Consider the following 19,805-nt stretch of genomic DNA (forward strand, 5'->3'; position numbering starts at 1 on the left):
GACATGTATTAAGCGTCAGGCACCAAGCTAACCATTGGAGACAGAGTGAGGAACAGTCACTCTGTCATAAAGTCACTGTCACTGAGACACTTATTATCTAGTGGAAAAGGAAGATTGGACAAGTAAACAGAAACCAGAAACAGTGTAAATGCTACAGGAGAGACTAAGAGAGTGGGAGGAAAGAGGAGGAATGGCAAGAGATAAGTCAGAGAGCCTGGCAGGTGCCAGACCTTACAGGGCCATTGGGGGATTCCAAGTACAAGGGAAGCCATTGGGGGATTCCAAGTACAAGGGAAAGTCACTGGGGGATTTATAAGGACTGGATATCATGGATCTGGTTTCTATTTTCCCACAAGTACTCTTCACGGAGAATGACAGGGGGCTGGGCAGCCATGGTCCCAGGAAGGCCAGTTTAAAAAGAGCTGCAGTAATTCTGCCTGGAGAGGACATGGCTCACTGTGGGCAGACTCAGTGGTGACATAGAAGAGTAGAAGGATTCAAATATATTTTTAAACAAGAATCAATCCTTCTGACCCTCAAAAAGTTCACACTCTATTGGAAAGAGTTCACACACATCTTACGGATGTGTAAGCAAATCATGTCATCTAGCAAAATTGTTACTTTAATGGAAATACAGAAGCTATGCAGGGAGCTTAGGATGGAGCTCAGAAGACTTCTGGGAGGGAGTCAAGGTGCTCACAGCTGCATCCAAGCTGGGAAGTAAAAAGAAGTGTTTGCCGAGTGAACAAACAGTGGGTGGTGCTTCTAGTCAAGGAGGGGGGCCGTCTAGCGGCAGACTCCCAGCTGTGAGGCCCCAGTTGCCATGACTGGACCACCTCACCCATGCCTCTCCTATCGCTCTTGACACTTTGCATATGGAAACCTGTTTACAGGACTATTTTTCTCACCAGATTTCAAGCTCCTGCAAGACATCCTGTCTTGCTGCAATAAATATTTCGTGACAGATAACTAAAAGTCCTCTCTGGTGACTGTACCACTAGACACTGCAACATTGCTTCACTTCATACTGTGCAATCATTGCAAAGGTGTCGCCTTTAGTTGTGGTCTTCCCTACGAGCTCCTTGAGGGTAAAACCTTCATTCCCCCTTGTTTGTACCTTTTCATGTGCACTGATCTGCACACTTTCCAAAGACTGTGGAATAAAATGAGTGAACAAAAATGTATTTAAATCAACATGCAGTAGGCAATTACTGACTAATGGGATTTTATTCCTTTCTTGGTTACTAGGATGGTAAAGCAACTGCCCACTGCTTGCTGAGGGGTCTCATTGGCTCAATGCTGCCCCAGCATGTCTGCTGAAAACAATCCATCATCAAGAGAAACATCCCCTCCCTATGAATCTTCAACATCCCAATATTCCACACAGACCTTATCTTCAGAGGAAGAAGATAAAGAGGAAGACCAGAATTCAGAGAGAAAATCTCTCTCTCCTGAAGACAATGAGTACCTGGAAGACGGTGAGTATCTGGAAGAGGAAATCCTTCTAGAGGAAGACGAGTACCTGGAAGAGGAAAAGTTTCTGGAAGGGAACACATATCTGTATGAATCAGAGTATCTGAAGGAGAGAAAGCATCTACAAGAGAAAAAGCTTCTGGAAGAAAAAGAGTTTCTGCTTGAAAAGTATCTAGAAGATGGTGAGTATCTAGACGAGGGGGAAGTATCTGAAAGGAAGAGTATGTATATGAAGAAGAGTATCAGGGAGGGGACATTCAGAAGAGGGCCTCCTAAAAGATAGCAACTCTGGTTCACCACACACCCAGGATAAAAGATCAGACTTGGGAGAGAGCACAGATCAGTCTGTCAACCCCACCCACGGTGCTGACAGGCAGGAACACTCATTATTGACCCAGGTCTCTTCCCAGCCTCGATGGCCGTGCCCCCAAGCATGGTGCCATCAGAGCAGACAGGCTTGATGAACAGAAGATAAGGCCCCTATTCATAAACAAAATATATCCTATATTGTGTGTTTTTTTTCTTATTGCACAAGTAATTCATATTTATTGTGGATGTCTGAGAAACTATATATAAGAAAAATTAAGAAAGCAAAAAATCACTACCATACGTAGGGGAATAATCACTTTCACACTTTGGTTTATCTTCCCCAGACTTTATAAAATGTGTGTTACAGGGCACCTGTGTGGCTCAGTAGGTTAAGCGTCTGCCTTCAACTCAGGTCATGATCCCAGTGTCCTCAGATGGAGCCTCACATCTGGCTCCTTGCTCAGCAGGGAGTCTGCTTATCCCTCTCCCTTGGCTGCTCCCTGCCCCCATGCTCTCTCTCTCAAATAAACAAAATCTTTAAAAAAATTTTTTTTAATAAAAAAGTGTCACCTAATTTTTAAGGAATATTATGCTTTATATATATATATATATAAAATTACAAATAAATATACTGTAAAAAGCAAGTAACAGATAATACTTATATTAAATATTTACATGAATATATGTAAGTATTCATACTTATATGAATACATTTCACATTAGTATATTTTCTGCAAATCATTTTCATAGCTACATCACACTGAATTATATTTTCAAGCCGTGGTATTTTTAATTGATTCCTGATTATTATCAATTGCTCATTGCTTCTGATTTTTTTGTTACTTTTTCAAACAGCACTTTGATAAACATCCTTAGAGCTAGATTTTATCAATGACTTCTAATTATTTCCTAGAATACATTCCAAAATCTATTGCTAGGTCAACAGACACTAGTATGCTTCTTGGAACACCCACTCGGCCCCAGGAAGGCATTGTATATGAGTATTTAACTTCGGAGTGATTTCTCTCACCCTAGGGTTGACATTTTCCCAATACTGTTTCTGTGACTGGCACCTTTTCCTTCAGTTGGGTTTTATTATTTGGTAGTGGCCCCCTTGTGCTATTGTTAAAGGTGGCTGACTCCCACTTTCTCCTAGCCCCCGTGCTGCTTTCTCTTGCTGTCATGACTACATGGCCATATCCAACCGGGGTTCAGGAAGTTACAAACCCAAGTCATCTCCATCATCTTCATATTGACCTAGAAACAGGACTACATTATTTTCCTGGATCTGATTCTGTTACCAACTGCGAGCAACTCAGGCAGCTTGAATTTTTAAATCCCAGTCTGATCACACAGCCTGCATCTGGGTATTCTTAACAGCCACACAGGCATTTTTGCCTTTACCTCCCTCCTCAAATCAGATGCACCATCCTAGATTCCTACTACCCTCATGTAAGTTTTCTCAGGGTACTGTAGAAGTAATTCCTCTATTGCTGGGAAACTCTCTTTCATGTGTGCCTCTGCTGTGAAACTCCCACTCAGAATCCTAATATTCCTGCTGTTCAAATACCAAGTGTTAATTCTAATTCTGAAAAATAGCATTTGGGCCATTTCTCTTGCACAGTATGAATCAAGCATTCTTAACATGTCCCCTGTATGCACTGGACCTTTGTAAATATATTACCCACTACAGTAGGATAAATACAATGCTGTCAAATGAATGGAACTGTGTATAAAGCAAAAAGCTTCGAAAATAAATGCCCTGCTAGCAAAATTTGGAGAGGCACTGAAAAGACTGTAGAGGAATGTTAAAATGCCTTCAAAGACACATGGAAGAATGTCTTGGTCTATGAAACCCAAGGTACCAAGCCAGACTGCCCAAAACAGACTAAATTAAGAAGAGGTCTACCACAGGATTTGGAACTTTTCAAAAGAATTTACATTAAGATTTCTTAATGTGGAATATTTTGCCAATACCTTTAAGAGAAAATTTGTTTAGCCTTGCACAGGAGTGCCTTCCTGACCCATAGCAAATGCTCAGTACATGCAAATTGCATCAAGTTCAATTTCATTTATTTCATACAGTCAGGTACATATGCACGCGTGGGTGTGCACACGCACACATTCGTGCACACACCTGCATTTATTTTTAGAAACACCTTTTATAAATTCATTGGCACCTATAAAATGAGCCCTAGAAATGACAAATGGTCTTCTCTCAGGTTGATGGATTAATTGCTAGAGACTAGTGGTGGAGCCCTATGTGGAGAAAGATTCTGAGCGCCAACTTGGGCTCAGCAGGAAAGAGCACCACGAGGGACTAGTATTGTGGGCCACAGCATCAGATGGGGATGGAGGAGTAGGAGTGCCATTTATTTGTCTGTTTGGTGGTAGATGTGAGTCTGTCGCAAAGAACACTGTTTCCTTCCTCTCTCTGGAGCTTAACTGTCTTGAGTCCGAATGTCAATTCTCTCCCACTTATTAGGGAAGGAACTTGGCAAGTCACTTAACTCCTCTGCATGCTGGTTTCCTTAACTATAAATTAGAAACAACAGACATATCTTATAGGATATTTGTGAAGATTAAAAGAATTAAATTATACTAAAGCATTATAAACTATGACTATGACAGGCACACAGCATTCGAAGACTTTCCAGTGTTAGTTATTACTGTTGTTATATTGTATTTTATGATTCCCCTACCATTGACTTGTGAAAGGTAGTTTACACTTCCCATCACTACATACCCCACCCAAGTTGTGGATTGGACGTAACAAAAAAAAAGATGCAATGAACTGGGGTATAGGAGGGACCTGTGCCCCCAACCTAACTACTCAGCAGGCAGCTCAATTTCAGAGACTCCTACTGCATGGGACACATCAGGGTAGGGTCACGCTAGCAACCTATAACCCCCTTTCTCTTCTTTAAAGAAATCATTTTCCAAAGAAAAATTATTTTCCCCATGATTTGTAGAGAAATCCAATAAAATTAGATGAGAAACCTGAATATAAATGCAGCATCAATCACCACTGAATAATCAATAGCTCCATTTGAGCAATCTCCCCGAAAGATTCCAGGTAAGTTTTGTAAAATGTGGGTGTCCACACTGAGGTGTCAAGAGTCAGAAGATCCAGCACATGGCAGGGCCTTTGACCTTGAGCATGTCATTTACTTTCTCTCAGTTTCAGTTTCCCCATGTACAAAAATACTTTTCTTCACAGTGTGGTTGCAATATTTACATGCAAAAACATACTGAAAATGTTCTGAAAACTCTCCTATACCATATGGTGTAAGATGCAAAAATGCTCTTCTGATCTCACATGGGGAGGAGGTGCTAGAAGGAAGTACCATCTATGTTACTATCATGCTGTCACAGAACATGAAACCACCCCATATTGAGGCCCCTTTTGGGTTTTTGGGTTTTGTTTTGTTTTGTTTTGTTTTTAAACTCAAGACCTTCTAAAAGATGAATTCTGTTCTGTGGCAAATAATGTCATAGAGATATCACAGGATATTAATTTTGATTTATAATGTTTTTTGCTCAATAGTATTTTGATATGCTGGATTTGATTTTCTTTACCCTTGCAACCTCCTCTTCCACAGCTCTGAATGCTGTTTGGCCTAAATGCTATTATAACTCCTTTGCCATTTCCAATTGAGAGTTGCTGCTGCAATAACTCTTTCCAACAGGGCATCTAGCAGTTTTCTACATATCTAAGAAGAAACGTTTGCAATATATTGATAAGGCATGGATGGGAGAGAACCAGCCAGTTTGTCAGGCAGGAAACTTCACAGATGATGACAGAACTCCACAACTAGTGTGCCCTGAGTACAACTGGTGGGGGAGATGCTGAGCCCCGGGGCCAGTCGCTCACAGCCTCCACTCCACTCCTGAACAAACTTCATCATCTTCTGTGTCTTGCCCAGAAGGTCAGGAGCACAGTCCAAGGCATAGGGCATGTATTGTACATTTCACAATCTTTGTCTTCTTTTTTTTAAAAAAATATTTTATTTATTTATTCATATGAGAGACAGAGGCAGAGACACAGGCAGAGGGAGAAGCAGGCTCCCTGTGGGGAGCCCGATGTGGGACTCAATCCCAGGACCCTGGGATCATGACCTGAGCCTAAGGCAGATGCTCAACCACTGAGCCGCCCAGGTGCCCCTGATCTTTGTGTCTCCTTAAATTCACCCAGCCATTATTTATCCCCATGACACAGGTGAAGAATCTGGAGTCAGAGAGAGGATATATGACTATGCCAAGGTCACAGAAAATCACGAGAGGAGCCAGGACAGTCTCCCCAGGCTTCCCTTCTCCCTCTTGTAATCGCCTCTTTCTTTTCTTCTTTCCTTTCTCCTGTCCTTCTTTGTTCAGGCTTTTTAATAAATAGTGTGCATATTTTAATTTTAGGAGAATGACATAAAAAGAAATAAAATTTACTTTTGCTCATTTTAATGGTTAATTTGAAAAGCAGAAGATATAAAAACATTACCCCATTGACCAACATCCAAATATAAATAAAGCTGATTCAGTCTTTAGTGATTTTTATTGTCCTTCCTGCTTTTATTTTTTCCATGTTTGATTGGTGGTGGTGGTCCTTGTTTTGTAGCTTTGTTTTTATAGTTTTAAACATGTTGTATGTATTTTACTTCTGTAACAGAAATTGCGACTTCAATATTTGCCCCGTATTGCTTAACTTTTGTAGACATCATTTTAACAGCAAAGTAATATTCCTCAATATATTCTGTCTCATGGATAAACTGTGTATAAGTGTTGAACATTTAAGTTTCAAATTTCAATTTCTGGTTCTCATGTCTTTACTACTTCCACTGTGCCAGTCTCTATTATTAGAACTAATGGCCTACTTTATCCCAATTGTACACGAAATTCCTATCATTCAAGGTAAATGGGTGATTAAATGACACAAATAAATTAAATATTAAAAAATATTTAGATCCTCAACTCTGGGAAACAAACAAGGGGTGGTGGAAAGGGAGGTGGGTGGGGGTGACTGGGTGATGGGCATTGAGGGGGGCACTTGATGGGAGGAGCACTGGGTGCTATGCTATATGTTGGCAAACTGAACTCCAATAAAACAAAAAAATAAAAATAAAATAAATAAAAATTTAGATCCTCTGATCCTCACCTCTTCTATATAGATACCTTTCATCTATGACAGAAGGAAGCCTCTATGATAACCCAAAAATTAACAAAGCAAACTTGAATTTCAAAAATCCATGATTTCATGAAAATTATCTTAAGTTCTCATTGACTTTACAAAATTTAACCTTGTAGTTTCTAAAGGAAACCATTAAGAAAGACAACACTAATGAAAAGTAAAAATATAAGAATTCTATAAACTGGGGCCTCACCCCCACAAATCCAGCATCACACTTAGCAACATATTTTTAAATAGAAGAAATATGCCTTCTTTTTTTTTCAATATTATCTTTCTGTTCTTTTTCCAACAGAATTCAAGAGTATGTCTTCATACCAAACTTTGCCTCATCTTAACACAAGGTAATAGCTTTCTTTTTGGATAAATCAGGTGGAAATTCATGCTTAGGGATGATGCTTCAGGAGCCTTAGGAGTCCCGAAGACAGTGAATTGGGGGGCAGGTGGGGTGGAGGTGCAGGGTTCAGGCCCCTTGAGGAAGGAGGGATTCAGGTAGGGGTGGGTATCTCCAAGAGTCACACATAAGGGTCCACCACTGCCCCCTCTACCACTCAGCTACTCACAGGGTGAGGGACAGGTCCCAATATCCAAGTCCTGGGCACCCAGAACTACAGAGATGAAAGGGCAGGAGCCATCTGAGTCTGCAAAGAAGTTCTCAACCAGGGAGAGATAACAAAGGGCTTGTGGCCATGCCCTCAGGGGACAGATGAATGAATGCCCAAAAGACAGTCACCATCTTCCTTATTCAGGCATGTTTCTAAGGTCTAGGTCACCATTCAGTGAGCACTCATTAAACTGCCACAGGGCTTGGTACATGCAAGATGGTCACTAACATACCTATGGAATAAATAAATAAATGCTTCCTTCCATGTGCTCAGCTCTGTAGAAACCAAGGGGGGCAGTACCCCCCCACCGCCCGAGTCCTGTAAGGACTATGTGTTCACAGTCCTCATCTTTGTGTCTCATCCCCTACAGTCCCTCCCCAAAGGATGACTGTGGGGCATTTGCATCCACTGGTGAAGTGGGTTGATGCTAGATACAAAGAAAGCATGAGGCCAGTTCCATTATAGTGAGAAATAGGAATGAGATCCCTGCTCTGCAGCACAGGGCAGCTACAGGCTACCATTTGAGGGCTACCCTTCAACCTGGTGAGGCCAGCCCCCATGGCTGCTCTCCACTGGCCCCTGAGCTCCACACTTCACCCTCCTAGGGACTCAGCAATGTGGATAAGATGAGGTGGCTCTTTGGAGGTCCCCTGCACCTCAGGTACTGACACCCACAGCATACTGAGGAATGTGTGAGTGACCACGGGAAATTCTGTGACTGAGAACAGGGACCCTGGAGCCAGACTGCTTGGGTTTGAATCTCTGCCAGCTGTGTGCCACAGGGCAATCACATAATCTCCCAGTTTCTTCAGCCTCATGAGGCAGTGGTCGAGATTAAATGGGTATTAACTCACGGGGCTCACTGAGAGCAGTGGCTAGCACACACAAATGCTCAGTAAGTGCTACACTTCATTGTTACTGCCAGTTCTGCCCCCCACACGCCACTGTGTGGCAACTTAGCATGCCTAGAATGTGAATCATGATTCCAAACATGGGCACCCATTCAATCCTTTATTCATCTTCCAGCTGAGTGGTTTTCCTGTCACTGAGGAACTCACAGGGACCAGAGGGGCCCTGGGGCCTCACCTGTGTCTGCCACATGCTCTTTGGCTTGGCTCCTAGAGTCCAGGTCTGGGCTACGGGTGCTCAGAGAGGCCCTGGACTTTCCTGACACAGGCTGCTGAGAGACTGAACCTGCACAAACCACTTTAGGCAAGAAGCGTTACACTCATATTTGTTTATTAAGCCAGAGGAGGGAAAGGGAAGCAGGTTCGGGTCAAGCATTTCATGGGTCCCTAATAAACAGGAAGGCTCCCTTTCCCACTTCTACATGCATGCCCTGAAGATCCCCCTGGAACACACCAGGCCCTTCCCCCACTCTGAAACAGCTGAAGAAGCAGGCCTGAAACCATCCAATCTCCCCAGGATCTAGGATCTAGTGGCTCCTCCTGCACCCTTCCATTGCAGATGGAGCAGGGAGCTGGTGTTTGGCCCAGGTAGGCCAGAACCCTAGTCCTGCTTCCATAGGTGCCCCCAGAAGCCCTCACCATGTCTCAGCCCAGAGCAGGTGTGGCAGAGAGGATGCTGAGTAAATGTAGTACATGAAGATGGCAATGAGCAGATAAGCCCACCATTACCTTAGGTATGATCACTCGGTGTGTTTGGCAGCTTTAACTTCTCAAAGTCCTTTCACGAGGACTTGCATTACCTCTTTGGGTCCCAGTGACCACCTGGTAAGTGAGGTAGGACAGGCATTATCCCAGGAAAAGGATAAAGCCCAGGAGAGTCACCCTGATCTGGCCCTGAGGCCTGGAACAGGGCAAGAGTCGACAGTCGCCTAAAGAGCCTACCTGTGTTCCCTAGTTCTTTATTCCTGTGGTCACCTGATCTAGGATCTACCATCTTGCCACTTGATCCCATTGCCCCTTTTCAATGGTGCACCCTGAGAACACAGCTGCTGTGCCCTAGCCACAGGCTGCACAGAGCCAGGCCTTTCCATGGGTCCCCTGGAAGAGAAACAAGATCTGTCTGTAACTCCCCCTGACGCTGAGCCTCTCAGGTAGAGCAAGGCCTCTTTTTCTCTCCCTCAGCCTCTGCCTATAGCCCCTCACTCCCTCCCTGTCCCTCTCTGTATGGGGGGAATGCAGACCCAGGCAGGGAACAGGCCTGTCTCTGAAGGGCCACTAAACTGCTGAATCTCCAGTAACAACATCAGCAGCCAACAGTGCACTTGCCCACTCTCGCTGTCCTCTCTGGTGGGGACCTGTGAGGGAGGGATGATGAACAGAAAGGAACAGAAACTGAAGCGCAGAGACATTAAGTAGGTTACCCAGTTACTCCTCAATAGCACTGGAGCCAAGATTTAAGCTCGAGTCATTCAACACCAAAGTGTGTACTTTTTCTACCAACCATAGTCATTGCCCGTTTATGTGCTGGGCATTCCTCCTTAAGCTTGTCCCTGCCATTTCAGCCAGTTTACATGAGATGACTTCAGGACTGAAACACCCCAAGACCTTTCTCATCCCTTTGGATGACAGTTTCTTGCCCCAATTAAGAACCAGAGCTTCCTGAGGAAGGATACAGTGTGGGTCAATGTGTTGGGGTTGTCCCCTTTTGATCCTAAGCTACCAGATGGCAGGGCCTCTGCTTGAGAGCCAATGTTCTGTTGTCAGGCCCTGTGGAAAGCTTTCTCAGTAATGGGCAGTATTTGTATGTGGGTAGACTAGAGGGGAGAGATCTTCGTGCTTGATTTTAAGCTGCTACAGCATCTACTTCTGTATTTTTTCCACTGAGATAGCAGTAAGGCAGGAAGGACCACTGGGATGGGCAGGGTCACGAGCCAGGAAGGACAGAGAATGTTCCCGAACATGGGACTGCCACTTATAGAAGCCTGGCCCATTGGCCTCTGACGGCATCCATAGAGCCTTTCACTATAAATGAAGGAGCAGTTGGCAGAGTGGGGCTCTGCTGCCCAAAATGGCACACAGACCCATTTACCATCATCTACTAGATGGTCCCTTCTAACCTGGGACACCCACCATCTGAGATGGGCAGCGTCTGCAGAAGCCAGAGAGGAGCCACCCCACCTCCCCAGCAGGTCCTCACACCGAGTGCCAAACCTGGTCCGTTTGGAAGTTGACCTGCCCCTGTGCTTCCCCTCTGACAGGAGCGTAGTGACTGGCCCCTCTAAGGGGACCACCCTCTCAGCTGTCCCTCCTTCCACCTCTGAACTTCCCTATGAGTCTCTGTACAGTGACTCAACACCTTCTACCTCATATGTACAGCGAGATGGAGAACTTCTGGCCTGGCAAAACCAGAGCACACAGACGGAATGGATCTATGAGAGTAAGTCGGGGAAGGGGGACTGCATCCTGAGGGCCATCACACAGCGGGCTGGAGGGGGAAATGCATTCCATGCGTGGAAAATATTGTAGTTCCAGCACTACCCCTCAAGCTATGCACCCTGCTTCCTGTGCCGTCTGAAGTGGTATTTTAGGTAAGAAGTTCAACTCCTCTGCTAGCCCTGCTACCCCCTTCCTCGCTCCCAGGACCCCCTCAGAGAAAGAACATCAGCTAAGTGCTGAAGCAAATGCCTTTTTCAGTCTCTCCCTCCCTTTTCATTAGTCTTCCTGTTCTTGTTCTATATGAACACAGGCCCTGTTTCCCTCAGGGACACAGGCTATTACCTTCCCAGATTACAGACTGGTTCCTTGGGGTGATGGGCTCTATCCAGATGATCACGTGGACGTTGGCCAGTGGGACTCTGTCTCAGCAGGCAGTCAAAGCCAGCCCTGATTCAGAACCAGCCAAAACCATGTGTAGTGTGGACTTTTGTAGCCACAACTGGGAGATGCTCAAGAGAGTTTGGCAAGATTGCACTGAGAATCTTAATCCTCTATCCAATTAAGTCCAAAGTCCCCTCACCCTAAGATCCTGGGATGGAACACTGAACAGCATTTCTTGCCATTATTAATAATTTAAATCCCACCTTCGTGAGATTGATCCATCATGGGTTCACAGATTCATTTCACATCTGTAGTCATGGCAGCAGTAAATTAGATTCCCCTAACACCTCACTTCTCCGCCTGCATCCGTGCCTGCTATATTTTGTAGCTCAAATGTGGTTAAATGAAATTAGGAGCCAGAAACCCTATGAGGGAGAGGAGAGAGGCAGAGGGCAGGCCCACACAAGCCAGGAGCTCAGTGGCACAGGCAGCTCAGGATGAGGAGTGTTTTATAGGTTTACATCAGTTCATGTGGCACTTCCATCCACATGTGTGCTCCGGCAGAGCCCTGAGAACTGGAACCATTTCAAAGTCAATAAGCATGACAGCTGGGAAAAATCTGAGCATTTATCTAAATATTCATAAGCAGGATTCTAAAAGTCATTTACTGCGTAATAGCCTGTAAAGTGCCAGTGCTAAGCTTGAAAGGATGTGGGAGGGGAGAAAAGAGTTGGAAGAAGGCTGAATGGGCAGGGGGGTGGGGGGTGGGGCAGCAGTGCCTATTCATCCCACTGTGAACCCACCTCCAGAGACAGAGCCTCCTGCAGTCATTGTTTCATTTGACCTGTTCGTTCATGATCCTTTTAGTCCCGAAACTTAATTTACAGAGCTAGTCATGTCTGTATCTAATTCGGATTTTAAGCATTCTGTGTATCTGGTCTGTAGGGGCATGTTCTGCAGCTAAGTGTCTTCCTAGTACTGAATTCCTTAGAGCTACCGTGTTTAGTGCTTAGTAAAAGTCCAGCCACCCACAGGAAATACTTACTGATCAAATATGGTGACATGGGTGGCCTGGACCAAAGGTGTGCTCAGTGTTGGAGCCTCTAAGACCTGGTCAGTGACACACTCCAGCTTCCTGCAGTTATGTGAGAGGATGGTGGGTACAGCAGAGATTGAAACACAAGGAAAGGGAAGCAATTCTCTAAAATTCACCAAGGTTTTTCTTTCCCCTTCTGCCTTTGGTTTGCAATCTCTCTTTGGAGAACATTGATAATAGGCAAAACTTTTCTATAATATGTACGTGATTGTGTCTGGGCAACAAAATGGTCAGCAAATGTATGACAAAGATATTTGCTTCTGAGGGTTAAAGAGTTGTTAGAGAAGTGATGGGGTGCAGGAAAAATGCAGGAAGGATGGCACTCCAGGAAGGCAGAAGTTCTCAAAACCAAGTCAAGAGACAAAAGAGGAAGGAAACATAGGGAAAATGTTATGTGGGGGGTGGGGATGGGGCCCATGCCATGGAAGAAAGCCAGTCCTTTTGCAGCTGGAGTGCAGAACCCTGAGGATTCCCAAGCATGGCAGGTGCAAAAAAGAATCTGCTTTCAGCCCAGGACAAAAGCCACCCATCCACTTGTTGGAGAAGTGCAGACAATCAAGGCAAAAGCAATCCAAAATGCTGGCTGGGGAGGGTTGAGGGCAGGAGCAACAGCAGAGATGAGAGTAGGCATTAATATTGCTGTGCAACCCTATCCCAGTTGCCTATAAGGATGCAGCCTTCCAGCCTACAGGATCCCTGTCTGCCTTGTTAACAAGATCCCCAGAGGATTCATTGGTGAACCAGAACATTGGTGAACCAGAGAACCTCAAGTGTAGGATGAATTTCATGGGTACTGGGTTCCTATTTTTAAAGCATTTGTAAATTATGGGAGTGTTCAACCCCAGAGGGCCAGAAACTGTATTTTACTTGGCAGGGTTCTTCTCAACAAATAAGATTTTGAACTGAATCTGGAAGGAAAAACACCCAGATAAATCCTTGAAACCTATTCCTACCGAGAGTGGTAGGTCTGATATGGAAAGAATGCTAAAGGCACCAGAAGTACCTCATGACCCATGTAAGGAAGTGTTTCGAAGGTGGTCCAGAATGACTATTTATGGCCTCGGGTGTCTACCTATCCAGGCACAGAGCAGGGTCATAACTAACTGCAGAAGTTCTAACACAGAGTATTTATGCCCATGACTATAAAAATCCTCAAGACTTAGTGCCTGGAACATAGTAAGCCTATAAATATTAAATACTTGCAGAATTGTTGTTGAATCCTCATCTGATTTGAGACCAGACATGGTGATGAGAGGGTGTATCCTACCCCCAAGAAACAGTCTAGGTAGGAAAAAATATGTACATAAAGAGACATTATCCATATAGAAATGTGGGTAAGGATAAATAGAGGGACACAGTGCTGTCAGTGGAGAAGTTTGCTTCGAGCTACCTGGCCAGATGGAGAAGATTGTTGGAGAACTCCCAAAAGTGCAAACTAGCATTTGTGCAGTTTCCTGCCATGGACTCAGATCATATATGTAGGTTTAAAAAAAAATGATAAAGTTACCTGTGGTAAATGTAGGAAACTGGTTCAATAGTGCCAGGAGGGACCTCTGAGTGGCTCAATGGTTGAGCGTTTGTCTTTGGCTCAGGGTGGGATCCTGGGATCCTGGATCAACTCCCACATCGGGCTCCCTGTGGGGAGCCTGCTTCTCCCTCTGCCTGTGTCTCTGCCTCTCTCTTTCTCTCTCTCATGAATAAATAAATCTTAAAAAAAAAAAAAAGAATAGTGCCAGGAGAGGGGTGCTTGGGTGGCCCAGTCAGTTAAGCATCCGACACTTGATCTTGGCTCATGCTGTAATCTCGGGATTGTAAAATCTAGCCCTGCAGCAGATTCCAAGCTCAGCCAGGAGTCTGTTTGGTGTTCTCTCTCTCTCCCTCTCTGTCTGCCTCCTCCCCCACTGCTTGCACACTCTCTCTAAATAAATAAAATCTTTAAAAAAAAAAGGAATAGTGCCAGGAGAACTGAAGCCCAAGATAAACTTATTCTTACTGAAAGATCATCCTTGTCATTGCCGCTGCTGCCACCACCGCCAGCACCACCACCACCACCACCACCACCATCATCATCACCATGCAGGCAGCCACAAAAGAAGGGACCCTTCTAAAATATGATTAAGGCAGGTGACCTGGGTAGCTCAGTCAGTTAAGTGTCTGCCTTTGGCTCAGGTCATAATCCCAGGGTCCTGGGATCAAGCCCCACATCAGGCTCCCTGCTCAGCAGAGAGTCTGCTTTTCCTTCTCCCTCTGTTTGTGTACTCTAACTCTCTCTCTCTCTCTCAAATAATATTTTAAGTAAATAAATAAAATAAATAAGATATGATTGAAGCAAAAGGAAGATCAAGGTAGACAGGTTACTGTTTGGTACAATGAGGTGGAATGATTCAGATAAAGTCAGATTCTTCACTTGCTATTTAATTTTGACTTCGCTATGAAGGAAAATGACCTCCGGATTGAAATGGGTGCAACAAAATTAGGCAAGTAATAGCAGAAACCAAAGACTGGTGAAAGAATCAAAAGGGAATAGTAACTGCTATGTCCTGACCTGGATAAAATATCCACCAAACTATCTATAGACCAAGAATAGCTTAATTGCATTTACAGTTTCTGAGGAATTGTGAAATGAGTCTGTGACCAATCCAGGACAAATATTAAGAGCAGAATGACAAGAAACCAGCATAGGATCAATAAGAACAAATCAAGTGATACTGGCTTTTAGGCTGTTTTTTTTTTGTTGTTGTTGTTGTTTTGTTTTGTTTTGTTTTACAAAGTAGATAAGGGAACAGTGATAACCCAGTAGGCTCAAATTCCACAATGGACTTCATTTTCAAAGGCTTCCTGATGTTCCTGTGGACAAGACAGAGAAAAATCAGGAGGATGCTAATGGAAGATGATAGAATGGTAACTGATGGATAACCACCCAAAGAGACTGCTTAAAAATCAGTTAACCCAGTTTCCACTGGGGAGCCACAGAGCTCCATCTGGCAACATTTTATCATAAGCCTGGACACAGATGTAGGAGGAATATTTATATTTGCAGATGACCTGAAGCTGTTGGTTGATGGGAGTAATGTAATCAGATTCTAAAAGATCCTGACAGGAGGAAAACATTGAACTGGGACCAGCTAGATAAAATATAATGCCAACTTATATTAGGTCCTGCTCTTGGGCCCACAAAAATAATAGGGTAGAAAAGTACAAGATGGGGAAGCCCTGTTTGTTGTAGATCCTTCACTCATCCACAAGTTCAGTAAGTCAGTGGTATGACTGATGTGAGAGAAACGTTAACGTCACCAAATATAATTAAAAGGTTACATAAACAGAAGACAGTCTTGCTTTAGCTCATGCTGGAGGGTCAGCCCTGGGACACCTGTTCAGTGTTGGAGCTGCCACACTCCATGACAGCTTAAAGCAGACTTGGAGGAGAGTGGTTGTAGGGGGACATGGAGACCACATCAAACACAGAACTGTTGAAGTGAAGAAGTGAAGGGGGATGGTAAGCCCAGAAGACATGTGGCTCTGAGATAGGATTGCCTTCAAATATCTGATGATCTGCCACACAAAAATGAGACCTGACTCTCTGCATGTGCCCTGAAGGGCTAGAAGAGGTCCACCTTCAGGAAAATACGCTAAAAAAAGGCAATAGTTCCTACCAGTCAGAGCTATGCCACTGTAGGATGAGATTTCTTAAAAGCCAGAGAGCTCCTTGTCTGCACAGGGCTCAGTCTCAGCTTAAGAACTAGCTGGTCCAGCGGATCCCTGGATGGCTCAGTGATTTAGCACCTGCTTTTGGTCCAGGGCATGATTCTGGAGTTCTGGGATCAAGTCCCACATTGGGCTCCCTTCATGGAGCCTGCTTCTCCCTCTGCCTGTGTCTCTGCCTCTCTCTCTCTCTCTCTCTCTCTCTCTCTCGAATAAATAAAATCTAAAAAGAAAAAAAAAAAAAGAACTAGCGGGCCCTGACACTGCCTGTGTGCTGGAAGCTTCTCATCGAGGCACCTCAGACCAGGCTTGAGTCCTGCCACCCCTAGGAGTGGATGGAGCAGTTTGCCTCTGCTGTTTCCTCACTGGTCTGCCACTCTGCTATCAAGATTAGTATATCTAGGGTGTGTGTGGGTACATACGCCATGTGTGCACATGTGTTTAGGGACAGGAAGAGGGAGAGGTGGGTGAAGGTACAGAAAGGAATAGGGACTACCAAACTGCAGAAGACAAAATAATGGTAACCATGAACTTAAAACAAAGGTTCTCAAAAAATACAGTGGCTTCCCACTGGTGTATCTTAGCAGATCTATGCTAGATAGCCCCTTGTTTCCCAGCCAGCAACCACCGAACACTTTGCATTGAGCAACAAAAGAGCAGACATGCCCACTTCCTATAGAGTTGAGCATACCCCATAAACGTCTCCATGTGGCCTGGGAGCTACTTGGAGCTCTAAAATCTGCCTCCCCCCTACCCACCGCCCTCAACCAAGCCCCAGCCATTCTCTCTATCCTCTATCCACCAACTGGCCCATGGTGAGTGGAGGAGATGGCCAGAGAGGGGCTACATCTCCCAACCTCTGGTTTACTGCAGTCTTGGAATAAGTCAGCAAAACTAAAGAAGAATCGGGGAGGCAGGGGACACATCTAATATATGGCCATAGTGCCCTCCAAAGTGCACTTCCCCTCTGTTGATCAGCCTTGGTTGGGTACCAAGGAAGAACCTCAGGCCCTAAATGATATGAACTCCCTGGGAAATAGGAGGTTAAATAAAATTGTTAAATGGCCACCTTCTGTCTTTTAACAGCACCTACAAAATCAAGACTGAAAGCACAAGAAATCTCAAGAATCTCTCTATCTTCTTTAAAGTCAGGTTCAGAAGGTATCTAAATTTTATTTTATGATGATTTTAAATGACTTATAGGAGGTACAGATCCATCCATGAGAAGGTAAGAAAAACAGAATTAGCATGCCCCCAACCAAAGAGAGACCTCTTTTAACCCCTTTAAACTAAACTAATTTCAATTAAGGCCTGAGGCCAAGGCATTATTTCAAGGGCTAAAGGCTTAGGGTTCAGGGAAGAAACTGACCCAAAGAGCAAGTGTTTTTAAATCTGAATTAAAATTGAATTTTGAATAGGGAGGAAACAGTATTTACCACTGGAATTAGAAGGAAAGATAATAGGTTACCCATACTCAGTTTATTCCATGACACTACCAATATTTATTATATACCTACTGCATACTAGGCAGGATGTAAGATGAACGAAACCATCATACCCTCTGACAGATGGTAGCCATGCTTGTGGTGAGCACAGCAGAATATAGAGAGTTGTTGAATCACTATGTTGTACACCTGTTCCTCCGGGAGCTCAAGTTAAAAAAAAAATCACACCTTCTCAGAACTTAAATTCTAATGTGCAAGATGAAATATGAACAGAGGGAGGGAAATCAGTATTTGTTGAGCGTAAGCAACAGGCCTCAAACTGCTGAAGATGATGGAATCCACGTATCCCAAAACACATGATCTCACCCAGCTGTTTAGGAGATGCTTTTTAAATTGATTCCCTCAGGGACCAAAAGGTCCAGATAAGTTCACCATACCACACAGCCTATTAATAATTGCTCCTGGGGATCCCTGGGTGGCGCAGCGGTTTGGCGCCTGCCTTTGGCCCAGGGCGTGATCCTGGAGACCCGGGATCGAATCCCACGTCGGGCTCCCGGTGCATGGAGCCTGCTTCTCCCTCTGCCTGTGTCTCTGCCTCTCTCTCTCTCTCTCTCTGTGACTATCATAAATAAATAAAATTTAAAAAAATATATTAAAAAAAATAATTGCTCCTATTATTTTTCAGTGTATGCTATCCCTGACACATCTCACGAGGAAGAAAATGGTAAGCACTCAACCTAATATATCTGAAGATCCCTGTTCCCTGTGGAATGACCTGGGCTGGGGGTAGTTGCCCCGGAAGGATGGGTCCCTTGCTGGTCCAGCTTCCACCAACTCTTTGCTAGGACTTGGGGACATGCTGGGCACACAGCTCCTGAACTTGAATGGGTTTCCCTGTCCCTTCCTGAAGAAGGATAGGATAATAGAGAGTCTTTGGAGCAAGACAGAATGACCTGGGCCAGAAGTCCTTCTCTGTACTCAAGAGCTCTGGTATAGAGACCCCCACGTTTCAGAAGGTCCAGTCAGTTGCTGGGCTACCTGAGGTCTGGGCAGCAGAGCACAACTGGGACGCATGGGCCCCTCCAAGTAGACTGATCATGGCACCTTGGTAGGGAATAAATTGGAGGCCCTACAACTGGTACCTTTAAAGACTTAATTCTTTATTAAGGAGGGGTTGGCTGAACCCTCTGAAGAGGAGAGACAGGTGAGAATCCCGACGGTGGTTAGAATCTCTTCTTATACCTACCACTCCATAAAACAAAAGCCCCACAATTAACCAGGCCCTTCCTATCAGAAAACAATTTAGGGACTATGATCTCTTGTCTTTCAACATGGTGGGGGCAGAGGGGAGGATTGAGTCTCATACACACAGGTATGAAACACACATGTTGAAATCAGGAAAAACCATCAGAGGAGAGGAACTGATTGGTTAGAGAAAAATTAAGATTGGTTCCTGATCAGATCCAGAGAAGACACACTCTACATTAGGGAATCCTAATGGCATTTACTTAGAGTAGCACTCTGGTCCGCCACCCAGAAGACGAGTCTTATCGTTCCCATTACACAGATGAGACCAGAGAGCCAAGGGGCTGCGTAACAGGCTGCAAGTGGCCACCACTCAAAGGCCTGCAGCTTCCCCCCACCGCCTGCACAAACCCTCCCACAGAGGCACTTCAGGGGAAGATAATGATCTCACTAGAACAAAGGTAGAGGTGACAGAAATCCCCAAAGGAAAAGTTAATTAGGCAGAAAGCTTTTCCTTCTCATTCAGCCCCAGTTACAGCTCTTACTGCGTATTTCCTGTGCTTGTCTGGACATGTAGACAGTGCCCATTGATGTTAATAAGGTTATTTATTACGTTGAATCGAACACTTCTGAACGGTGGCTATTCAGGATTCAGGACTGCCGCGTCACCTGCTTCCCTTGATAAACATCTAGTTTTGTTTCCCTTAAATTAACTATGTATTATTCAATAAAGCCTATTAAAATCCGGTAATCACAAATTATGGGGATTTGCTAAGCTCTTAGGGCCAGAGCCAGACTCTTGTTCTCCATCTAGGGCAGGGACGAACTCAGAGAATCTTACATGGGAAGATGCTGCCGATCAGTCCGTCCAGACCCGTTCTCCCAGTATCCTCCCTCTCCTCTCCAGTGACAACCACAAAGGAGCTTCCTCCTAGGAGCTTGCTGGAATTCCCATGGATTCTTGTCGAATGAATTCCTGAATGATTTTTCAAAACGTTTCTCAGCCGTTTCCATGGCAGGCAGTCTGGG

At 44.6% G+C, this 19,805-nt stretch overlaps 1 protein-coding gene across 1 annotated transcript in view; it reads left to right on the forward strand.

Moving 5' to 3' along the window:
• Nucleotides 1-1,309: 1,309 nt before the first annotated feature.
• ERICH6B (glutamate rich 6B) overlaps nt 1,310-19,805 on the forward strand; it is a 43,514-nt gene continuing 25,018 nt past the window's right edge. The window contains exon 1 of the mRNA XM_055335658.1: nt 1,310-1,694. Within this exon, the coding sequence (XP_055191633.1) occupies nt 1,310-1,694 (385 nt within the window). The remainder of the gene's footprint in view (nt 1,695-19,805) is intronic.

This window comes from Nyctereutes procyonoides, unplaced genomic scaffold (assembly GCF_905146905.1).
Source record: "Nyctereutes procyonoides isolate TBG_1078 unplaced genomic scaffold, NYPRO_anot_genome, whole genome shotgun sequence".
Lineage (NCBI taxonomy): Eukaryota > Metazoa > Chordata > Mammalia > Carnivora > Canidae > Nyctereutes > Nyctereutes procyonoides.